The sequence below is a fragment of the Heptranchias perlo genome, chromosome 23 (genome assembly GCF_035084215.1).
Source record: "Heptranchias perlo isolate sHepPer1 chromosome 23, sHepPer1.hap1, whole genome shotgun sequence".
Lineage (NCBI taxonomy): Eukaryota > Metazoa > Chordata > Chondrichthyes > Hexanchiformes > Hexanchidae > Heptranchias > Heptranchias perlo.
The window spans coordinates 44,683,417-44,695,487 of NC_090347.1; the positions used below are offsets into that span (position 1 = coordinate 44,683,417).

Here is a 12,071-nt window from a genome sequence, read left to right on the forward strand (position 1 = left end):
CACACCGCCACTGACCGCTCCAGACCCTTGCCCCCACACCTCCACTGACCGCTCCAGACCCTTGCCCCCACACCACCACTGACCGCTCCAGACCCTTGCCCCCACACCACCACTGACCGCTCCAGACCCTTGCCCCCACACCTCCACTGACCGCTCCAGACCCTTGCCCCCACACCACCACTGACCGCTCCAGACCCTTGCCCCCACACCGCCACTGACCGCTCCAGACCCTTGCCCCCACACCACCACTGACCGCTCCAGACCCTTGCCCCCACACCGCCACTGACCGCTCCAGACCCTTGCCCCCACTCCGCCACTGACCGCTCCAGACCCTTTTCCCCACACCGCCACTGACCGCTCCAGTCCCTTGCCCCCACACCGCCACTGACCGCTCCAGACCCTTGCCGCCACTGACCGCTCCAGACCCTTGACCCCACACCGCCACTGACTGCTCCAGACCCTTGCCCCCACACCACCACTGACCGCTCTAGACCCTTGCCCCCACACCGCCACTGACTGCTCAACACCCTTGCCCCCACACCGCCACTGACCGCTCCAGACCCTTGCCTCCACACCGCCACTGACCGCTCCAGACCCTTGCCCCCACAGCACCGCTGACCGCTCCAGACCCTTGCCCCCACACCGCCACTGACCGCTCCAGACCCTTGCCCCCACACCTCCACTGACCGCTCCAGACCCTTGTCCCCACACCACCACTGACCGCTCCAGACCCTTGCCCCCACACTGCTACTGACCGCTCCAGACCCTTGCCCCCACACCGCCACTGACCGCTCCAGACCCTTTTCCCCACACCGCCACTGACCGCTCCAGTCCCTTGCCCCCACACCGCCACTGACCGCTCCAGACCCTTGCCCCCACACCACCACTGACCGCTCTAGACCCTTGCCCCCACACCGCCACTGACCGCTCAACACCCTTGCCCCCACACCGCCACTGACCGCTCCAGACCCTTGCCTCCACACCGCCACTGACCGCTCCAGACCCTTGCCCCCACAGCACCGCTGACCGCTCCAGACCCTTGCCCCCACACCGCCACTGACCGCTCCAGACCCTTGCCCCCACACCACCACTGACCGCTCCAGACCCTTGCCCCTACACCTCCACTGACCGCTCCAGACCCTTGCCCCCACACCACCACTGACCGCTCCAGACCCTTGCCCCCACACCACCACTGACCGCTCCAGACCCTTGTCCCCACACCACCACTGACCGCTCCAGACCCTTGCCCCCACACTGCTACTGACCGCTCCAGACCCTTGCCCCCACACCGCCACTGACCGCTCCAGACCCTTGACTCCACACCGCCACTGACCGCTCCAGACCCTTGCCCCCACACCGCCACTGACTGCTCCAGACCCTTGTCCCCACACCGCCACTGACTGCTGCAGGTCCCGCTCCCCATTCCTCCACTGGCTGCTCCAGGTCCCGCTCTCCATTCTGCTTCGATGGCCCAGCGAGGTTTCCCAGTGAGTAACTGAGTCCTACAGACAGGAAGGCTCCAGGTTTGATCTCAACTGGGGCAGTAGTGGGAGCATTGCCGTCAGCCTCAGAGCCCCAGATAGGGGACATTTGGCCAAGGTTCCTGCTCCTGATTGCTGTCCAGTGAGGCCTGCTGGAAAGTGTGCTTGAGTGTGGCCGGATTAGGCTTGGTTACGATGCCTGTGGTGATCAGATGTGGGATCTCTTCCCCAGCAAGGAGTGGGTGCTTTTGTGGAGGGGGGATTGGCAGAAAGATGGTGAATAGGCAGACTGATGCGAATCTGACAATTGTTTTTCCTTTTCTCTTGTAGCTCGAGTGGGTTTGATGCACATTGGGGTCTTCATCCTCCTGTTGCTCAGTGGAGAGCGCAATTTTGGTGTCCGCCTGAACAAGCCGTACTCAGTCCGTGTGCCCATGGACATCCCGGTCTTCACTGGAACACATGCTGATCTTCTTATCATAGTATGTGTCAAGGGTACGGTCGTGTTGCGGTTCTGTTACTGGACTAGTAATTCGGAGAACGAGCTTGAAAATTTGAATTCAGTTTTAAAAAAATCTGGGAATAAAAATCGACCAGTAAAAGTGACCATGAAGCTGTCGGATTGTCATAAAAACCCAACTGGTTCACTAATGTCCTTTAGGGAAAGAAACCTGCCGTCCTTACCCAGTCTGGCCTATATGTGACTCCAGTCCCACACCAATGTGGTTGTCTCTTAACTGCCCATAGAAGCGGCCTAGCAAGTCACTCAGTTGTATCAAACTGCAACCAGCAGTTCAAAAAGAAGGCCCACCACTACCTTCTCAGGGCAACTAGTGATGGGCAATAACTGCCGGCCTTGTCAGCGACGCCCACATCCTGAGATGGCAACCTCCCCTTGTGGGTAAAGTCGCTACCTGGTGTAATGCTGCGCCTTACAGCCAGGAAGGTTCCAGGTTCAATTCTTAGTCTGTGCGCTGACCTCAGCCGGGGCTACAATGGGCTTTGTTCCTCTGGCCGACGCTCCCTGTAAGTATGGATGTTGGCTGGGGGCATCGGCCTGGGCCGTGGATCACCCTGGGCTGGATACTCCGCCAGTTCCCACTGCCTAGGCTCTCACATGACGAACGACCACTTGGGTGAGGAACCTGAGAGCAGCCAGTGCCTGTGGAACTGCCCAGCAAGAGTCGGCTACTTTCAGCAGAGGAGGAGGGCTATTCAATTTTACAGACCTCCTGAGATGTTGGCTTTCTAAATTGTTGAGTGTCGCCTGATTATTTGACGGTGGGGCTGTCACAGCCGAGCCCTAAATGATCTCCCGCAGACAGGCTTCAACAGACATCACTGTACCAGGAGCAGAAATGCCGTCTGGCTTCCCCTCTTGCTCTTCCTTACCCCAGGGATGCTGTAATAGCATCACCGCTGAGAGCAGCTGGTGGAGTTTGCTGCGTTGCCTGGTGACCTCTGTCGAGAGGAGTTTGGGCTGGGCTGTCCCACTGATCTGATCTATACCTGGGTGCAAAGGGAATATTTCGGAGAGAATGGGGGCAAGCAGTAGTAGACAAGAATAGTGATGGAGTTATTCGCCTCGACAGCAGCAATTACATAACAGGTTTAAAACCGGGTTAATCAGAAAGAGCAAGCATCAGACTCCTGCAGCAAAGCCAAGACAAAAACAAGAAGAGCCTTTCTGTGCCTCCCTGAGTAGCAGGTTTGGCTGTTGCTGGGTTGATGTGGTTTGGCGGGATTGACTGGGATTTTTCTAACTTGTGTCAGCGGTGGCTCAGAGGTATCACTCTCACCCATGTCCCTCTATTTTCTTTTCAATACATTGAACGTAGCGGAATGTCGATTCAGTAAAGAGGGGATTGAACACCGAACAGGAGTGCAAAGGATGAGGGCAGGTGACCAAAGACATGGGCAAAGATGGAGAAGTCACGGGGGGTGGGGTTTGAGGGAGAGAGTGCAGGTGCGTGACTGCTATCGATTCTGTGACTGACGGTGGAACAGAGGGAAGGGGCCGAAGAGTAGAGGGGATGTGATGTGGGACCGGAGGAGGTTGAGAGTTTGGAGGTGCGGAGGGATTTCTCAGTGAGGATTTTGCCTTTGAAGGGGGAGTGTAAGTTAAGGGGAACAGCTGTGTAAGAGGGAGTCGCAGTGGGGGAAGGGATGGGGAGCGTGTTTGTATGGGATGTCTGCTCTGTATTTTGACTGACCTTTCTTTTGCGACAGGTGTTTCACAAGATTATCACAAGTGGGCACCAGCGCCTGCAGCCTCTGTTTGACTGTCTGCTCACTATCGTTGTTAACGGTACGTCTTGAGGAAACGCTTGTGGTTTTGGGACTCCACCCCTGTATGAAACCTATATGCAGATGTTTGCTTTGATCCTGATAAACCTTTTTCTCTCTCATTGTTGCTATCCTACCAGTTGTTGCTATCAGTTGTTAGCACTCTCGCTTCTGAGTCAGAAGGTTGTGGGTTCAAGCCCCACTCCAGAGACTTGAGCACAAAATCCAGGCTGACACTCCAGTGCAGTACTGAGGGAGTGCTGCACTGTTGGGGGTGCCGTCTATCGGATGAAACGTTAAACTGAGGCCCTGTCTGCCCTCTTAGGTGGATGTAAAAGATCCCATAGCACTATTTGAAGAAGAGTAGGGGAGTTCTCCCAGTGTCCCGGCCAATATTTATCCCTCAACCAACATTACTAAAGCAGATTATCTGGTCATTAGCTCATTGCTGTTTGTGGATCTTGCTGTGCACAAATTGGCTGCCGCGTTTCCTATATTACAACAGTGACTACACTTCAAAAGTACTTCAAGTCGTCTGTGAAGCGCTTTGGGACATCCTGAGGTTGTGAAAGGCGCTATATAAATGCAGGTTCTTTATTTCTTCTCTTGTTACTGATATGGGCCTTAGTCCATCCTACTGGAGAGAGAAAAGAATAATCCCTAATCTACTCTATAATTATTGGGGCAAATTTTACAAATGTATGTAGTTCTGTGCCAGGTTGGCATATTGGAAAGTGGGGCACAGAGTCCAGTGTTTCTCCCCAACATGTCCTCATCATTAAAGCGAATGGATGGAAAATTATACAGGGCACAAATTCCCAGTATACAATCCCGCCTCTCAGCCTCGGTCATCCATAAAACCTACCCCCTTATATGCAGTCGATAACTCAGGAAGGTCGAGATGTCATGCAGCTTCACAGAATGTACAGTAGGTGGTGCTGAGTGAATAGAAGCCAGATCCTGCACCACTGGGAGTCAGATCCAGCAGGAAACTGGCTCGTGAGGTGCCTGAGTGGGGACCACCTCCAGCTCGAGGTCCTTGCAACCTGAAAACAGTGAAGAGTAGCATGAAATGTCTCTGCACACTATATATCCATGACACTACTGTACCCAGTCAACATCAATTCAGTTGAATTATTCAGTTAACATTAATGATTTTCAGATCTTCTCTATACAAAATACTTCTCTCTCATGTATAAACTCCAAACCATTGCCTTCAAGTAGTACAGTTTAAATTGTCACACAAATTACCTGCCTGCATTCTCACTGTGTTGAAATGAAGGTTGATTAAATCGTCTTCTACTCGAGCTCATCCTTCCCTTAAACTCACCTCCCCTTCCGCCTAAAGTCTTCAGGCTTTTGAAACTCGAGCTTGTACCACTGCAACTCCTTAATAAGACCGGCCTTCCCTCTCCTTATTCTTGAACCTTGCTGTCACTTGTTTTACTCCATACTCTGTGAATTGAGTGAGTTTGGGAACTGGGGAGGAGATCTGATCAGGGAAGGGTCTGGGGGCATTGACTTGGATTTTACCTGGCCCCTTCCCCAACCTGCTTTTTATTCTTGTGTGAGCCCAGACACAGAGTGTTGGCAGGCTGTTTGACCATGGAAGCATCACAACCAAGCTGATCAACTTCATCAACATCCACAGAGGCATTTCCCGGCAGGGGTCTGGATACTGATCAGGGGCATGCACCCAGCTGATTTTTGTTTCCTTTCCGCCATTAACTAGGGGCACTGAAGCCATCTGTGGAACCCCAAAGGCTGCCCTGGTTGAGATCAGCTAATTCGGCACATTTGGAGATATAAAACGGGCTGCCGATTCCCATGGGTGTAGAAGGAGTTTTAAAAGGCTGACAACTGTAGGGGGAAGGGGAGGTGAGTTTAAGGGAAGGATGAGTTTGAGCAGGAGATGATTTAATCAGCCTTCATTTCAACACAGTGAGAATGTGGCAATTTGAACTCTGCTGCTTGAAGACAACAGTTTGGAATCTATACATGAGAGGGAAGTATTCTGTATAGAGAAGATCTGAAAATCATTAACGTTAATTGAATAATTGAATTGATGTTGACTGGGTTGGATGGGTGGAGTGTAATTGGTTTGGATAGAATGCAGTAAATTAGATTGCTCAAACTGATTTAGGTACAGTAGTGGCTATGTTAATGAACTAATAATCCAGAGAACGTGAGTTAAGATCCCACCAGAGCAGTTTGAGAATTTGAAATCATTTTTTAAAAATCTGGAAATAAAATGCTGGTATCAGTAAAAGTGACCATAAAGCTGTCGGACTGTCGTAAAAATCTAGTTGGTTCACTAATGTCCTTTAGGGAAGGAAACCTGCCGTCCTTACCCGGTCTGGCCTGCATGTGACTCCAGTCCCACGGCAATGTGGTTGACTCTTAACTGCTCCTCTGAAGTGGTCCAGCGAGCCACTCAGTTGTATCAAGAAGGCGGCCCACCACCACCTTCTCAGGGCAGCCAGGGATGGGCAATAAATGTCAGCCTTGCCAGTAACGCCCACATCCCGAGAATGAATAAAACAAAAGGCTGGATGGTTTGGATTGGGATGGGAAGGGATTGCTTGAATTGGATGAATTCATTGAGTGCTCTCTGTTTTTCAATCTAGTCTCTCCTTACCTGAAGAGTTTGTCCATGGTTGCAGCAAACAAACTGCTGCACCTACTGGAAGCCTTCTCTACAACATGGTTCCTCTTCATAGCATCCCAGAACCACCATTTAGTCTTCTTCCTTCTTGAGGTTTTCAATAACATCATCCAGTACCAGTTCGATGGTAAGTATCTCCTGATCATCGTGATTCACTGTCTGGAGATTGAATTGTAAATTATTCTGGTTATCAAAAGGGAGTAAAAAAGAAACAAAATGAGTCTGGGACAGCACAGATCCACAGCAGGAACCGCCTCACACCGAGACACTGCAGAGTGGTTGTTGTTGGAAATGAAAATAAGGTCATATTGTTGTAGTAGGAGGTGATCTTCTCCGGTTGGAGCTGACACACATTGTTGGGACAGTGTGGAGGGAGCTTTACTCTGTATCTAACCCGTGCTGTACCTGCCCTGGGAGTGTTTGATGGGACAGTGTAGAGGGAGCTTTACTCTGTATCTAACCCGTGCTGTACCTGCCCTGGGAGTGTTTGATGGGACAGTGTAGAGGGAGCTTTACTGTGTATCTAACCCGTGCTGTACCTGCCCTGGGAGTGTTTGTTGGGACAGTGTAGAGGGAGCTTTACTCTGTATCTAACCCGTGCTGTACCTGCCCTGGGACTGTTTGATGGGACAGTGTAGAGGGAGCTTTACTCTGTATCTAACCCGTACTGTACCTGCCCTGGGAGTGTTTGATGGGACCGTGTAGAGGGAGCTTTACTCTGTATCTAACCCGTGCTGTACCTGCCCTGGGAGTGTTTGATGGGACAGTGTGGAGGGAGCTTTACTCTGTATCTAACCCGTGCTGTACTTGCCCTGGGAGTGTTTGTTGGGACAGTGTGGAGGGAGCTTTACTCTGTATCTAACCCGTGCTGTACCTGCCCTGGGAGTGTTTGTTGGGACAGTGTGGAGGGAGCTTTACTCTGTATCTAACCCGTGCTGTACCTGCCCTGGGAGTGTTTGTTGGGACAGTGTAGAGGGAGCTTTACTCTGTATCTAACCCGTGCTGTACCTGCCCTGGGACTGTTTGATGGGACAGTGTAGAGGGAGCTTTACTCTGTATCTAACCCGTGCTGTACCTGCCCTGGGAGTGTTTGATGGGACAGTGTAGAGGGAGCTTTACTCTGTATCTAACCCATGCTGTACCTGCCCTGGGAGTGTTTGATGGGACAGTGTAGAGGGAGCTTTACTCTGTATCTAACCCATGCTGTACCTGCCCTGGGAGTGCTTGCTGAAATACAGGTTTATTGGGAGCGAGTGCTGAAGTCGCGCAGGGTAGGTGAGGGCTGAGTCCTGGAACCATGTGTTATTACATATTTTAGTGCACGTTCCAACTGGGGAAATGTTACAGCTGTTCAATGACGTAGAACAAATGTTGAAGTAATTCCAACAGAGAGGAGTATTCCTGTGTCAATTGGGAGGGAGGGATCTTTCCACCCTGTCTTGCACATCTGTACGTAGAGCTGAGCCCACTTGTTCTTGTTCCAGGGAATTCCAACCTGGTGTACGCCATCATTCGGAAGCGTAATGTGTTCCACCAGCTGGCCAATCTCCCGACGGACCCTGCTGCCATCCAGAAAGCCCTGCAGAAGAAGAAGAAATCGGCCGAGCCCATCTCGCGGACTAACTCACAGGAGGGAGTGTCCATGGAAGGGTCCTGGCCTGCAGCCCCTGCAGAACCTGGCACATTGAAGACCAGCCTCATCGCAACACCAGGTACAGTCTCACCGTTACACCATCCTCATCGCAACACCAGGTACAGTCTCACCGTTACACCATCCTCATCGCAACACCAGGTACAGTCTCACCATTACACCAGCCTCATCGCAACACCAGGTACAGTCGTCACCATCACACCATCCTCATCGCAACACCAGGTACAGTCTCACCATTACACCATCCTCATCGCAACACCAGGGTACAGTCTCACCATTACACCATCCTCATCACAACACCAGGTACAGTCTCACCATTACACCATCCTCATCGCAACACCAGGTACAGTCTCACCATTACACCATCCTCATCGCAACACCAGGTTACAGTCTCACCATTACACCATCCTCATCACAACACCAGGTACAGTCTCACCATTACACCATCCTCATCACAACACCAGGTACAGTCTCACCATTACACCATCCTCATCACAACACCAGGTACAGTCTCACCATTACACCATCCTCATCGCAATACCAGGTACAGTCTCACCATTACACCAGCCTCATCGCAACACCAGGTACAGTCGTCACCATTACACCAGCCTCATCACAACACCAGGTACAGTCTCACCATTACACCATCCTCATCACAACACCAGGTACAGTCTCACCATTACACCATCCTCATTGCAACACCAGGTACAGTCTCACCATTACACCATCCTCATCGCAACACCAGGTACAGTCTCACCATTACACCATCCTCATCACAACACCAGGTACAGTCTCACCATTACACCATCCTCATCACAACACCAGGTACAGTCTCACCATTACACCATCCTCATCGCAACACCAGGTACAGTCTCACCATTACACCAGCCTCATCACAACACCAGGTACAGTCTCACCATTACACCATCCTCATCGCAACACCAGGTACAGTCTCACCATTACACCATCCTCATCGCAACACCAGGTTACAGTCTCACCATTACACCATCCTCATCACAACACCAGGTACAGTCTCACCATTACACCATCCTCATCACAACACCAGGTACAGTCTCACCATTACACCATCCTCATCACAACACCAGGTACAGTCTCACCATTACACCATCCTCATCGCAATACCAGGTACAGTCTCACCATTACACCAGCCTCATCGCAACACCAGGTACAGTCGTCACCATCACACCATCCTCATCGCAACACCAGGTACAGTCTCACCATTACACCATCCTCATCGCAACACCAGGGTACAGTCTCACCATTACACCATCCTCATCACAACACCAGGTACAGTCTCACCATTACACCATCCTCATCGCAACACCAGGTACAGTCTCACCATTACACCATCCTCATCACAACACCAGGTTACAGTCTCACCATTACACCATCCTCATCACAACACCAGGTACAGTCTCACCATTACACCATCCTCATCACAACACCAGGTACAGTCTCACCATTACACCATCCTCATCACAACACCAGGTACAGTCTCACCATTACACCATCCTCATCGCAATACCAGGTACAGTCTCACCATTACACCATCCTCATCGCAACACCAGGTACAGTCTCACCATTACACCAGCCTCATCACAACACCAGGTACAGTCTCACCATTACACCATCCTCATCACAACACCAGGTACAGTCTCACCATTACACCATCCTCATTGCAACACCAGGTACAGTCTCACCATTACACCATCCTCATCGCAACACCAGGTACAGTCTCACCATTACACCATCCTCATCACAACACCAGGTACAGTCTCACCATTACACCATCCTCATCACAACACCAGGTACAGTCTCACCATTACACCATCCTCATCGCAACACCAGGTACAGTCTCACCATTACACCAGCCTCATCACAACACCAGGTACAGTCTCACCATTACACCATCCTCATCACAACACCAGGTACAGTCTCACCATTACACCATCCTCATCACAACACCAGGTACAGTCTCACCATTACACCATCCTCATCACAACACCAGGTACAGTCTCACCATTACACCAGCCTCATCACAACACCAGGTACAGTCTCACCGTTACACCATCCTCATCGCAATACCAGGTACAGTCTCACCATTACACCACCCTCATCGCAACACCAGGTACAGTCTCACCATTACACCATCCTCATCGCAACACCAGGTACAGTCTCACCATTACACCAGCCTCATCACAACACCAGGTACAGTCTCACCATTACACCATCCTCATCACAACACCAGGTACAGTCTCACCATTACACCATCCTCATTGCAACACCAGGTACAGTCTCACCATTACACCATCCTCATCGCAACACCAGGTACAGTCTCACCATTACACCATCCTCATCACAACACCAGGTACAGTCTCACCATTACACCATCCTCATCACAACACCAGGTACAGTCTCACCATTACACCATCCTCATCGCAACACCAGGTACAGTCTCACCATTACACCAGCCTCATCACAACACCAGGTACAGTCTCACCATTACACCATCCTCATCACAACACCAGGTACAGTCTCACCATTACACCATCCTCATCACAACACCAGGTACAGTCTCACCATTACACCATCCTCATCACAACACCAGGTACAGTCTCACCATTACACCAGCCTCATCACAACACCAGGTACAGTCTCACCGTTACACCATCCTCATCGCAATACCAGGTACAGTCTCACCATTACACCACCCTCATCGCAACACCAGGTACAGTCTCACCATTACACCATCCTCATCGCAATACCAGGTACAGTCTCACCATTACACCATCCTCATCACAACACCAGGTACAGTCTCACCATTACACCATCCTCATCACAACACCAGGTACAGTCTCACCATTACACCAGCCTCATCACAACACCAGGTACAGTCTCACCATTACACCAGCCTCATCGCAATACCAGGTACAGTCTCACCATTACACCATCCTCATCACAACACCAGGTACAGTCTCACCATTACACCATCCTCATCACAACACCAGGTACAGTCTCACCATTACACCATCCTCATCGCAATACCAGGTACAGTCTCACCATTACACCATCCTCATCACAACACCAGGTACAGTCTCACCATTACACCATCCTCATCACAACACCAGGTACAGTCTCACCATTACACATCCTCATCGCAATACCAGGTACAGTCTCACCGTTACACCATCCTCATCGCAACACCAGGTACAGTCTCACCGTTACACCATCCTCATCGCAACACCAGGTACAGTCGTCACCATTACACCAGCCTCATCGCAATACCAGGTACAGTCTCACCATTACACCAGCCTCATCGCAATACCAGGTACAGTCTCACCGTTACAGCAGCCTCATCGCAATACCAGGTACAGTCTCACCATTACACCAGCCTCATCGCAATACCAGGTACAGTCTCACCATTACACCATCCTCATCGCAACACCAGGTACAGTCTCACCATTACACCATCCTCATCGCAACACCAGGTACAGTCTCACCATTACACCATCCTCATCGCAATACCAGGTACAGTCTCACCATTACACCAGCCTCATCGCAATACCAGGTACAGTCTCACCATTACACCATCCTCATCGCAACACCAGGTACAGTCTCACCATTACACCATCCTCATCGCAACACCAGGTACAGTCTCACCATTACACCATCCTCATCGCAATACCAGGTACAGTCTCACCATTACACCAGCCTCATCGCAATACCAGGTACAGTCTCACCATTACACCATCCTCATCGCAACACCAGGTACAGTCTCACCATTACACCATCCTCATCACAACACCAGGTACAGTCTCACCATTACACCATCCTCATCGCAATACCAGGTACAGTCTCACCATTACACCATCCTCATCGCAATACCAGGTACAGTCTCACCATTACACCATCCTCATCGCAATACCAGGTACAGTCTCACCATTACACCATCCTCATCGCAACACCA

General features: G+C 51.0%; 1 protein-coding gene across 7 annotated transcripts in view; it reads left to right on the top strand.

Moving 5' to 3' along the window:
• The window catches only part of LOC137341292 (protein HID1), a 186,191-nt gene that overhangs the window by 131,629 nt on the left and 42,491 nt on the right, over window positions 1–12,071 (top strand). For all 7 annotated transcript variants that reach the window (XM_068004403.1, XM_068004404.1, XM_068004407.1 and 4 more), the window contains exons 11-14: window positions 1,812–1,963; window positions 3,711–3,789; window positions 6,395–6,559; window positions 7,917–8,144. In XM_068004403.1, coding sequence (XP_067860504.1) covers window positions 1,812–1,963; window positions 3,711–3,789; window positions 6,395–6,559; window positions 7,917–8,144 — 624 coding nt within the window. The remainder of the gene's footprint in view (window positions 1–1,811; window positions 1,964–3,710; window positions 3,790–6,394; window positions 6,560–7,916; window positions 8,145–12,071) is intronic.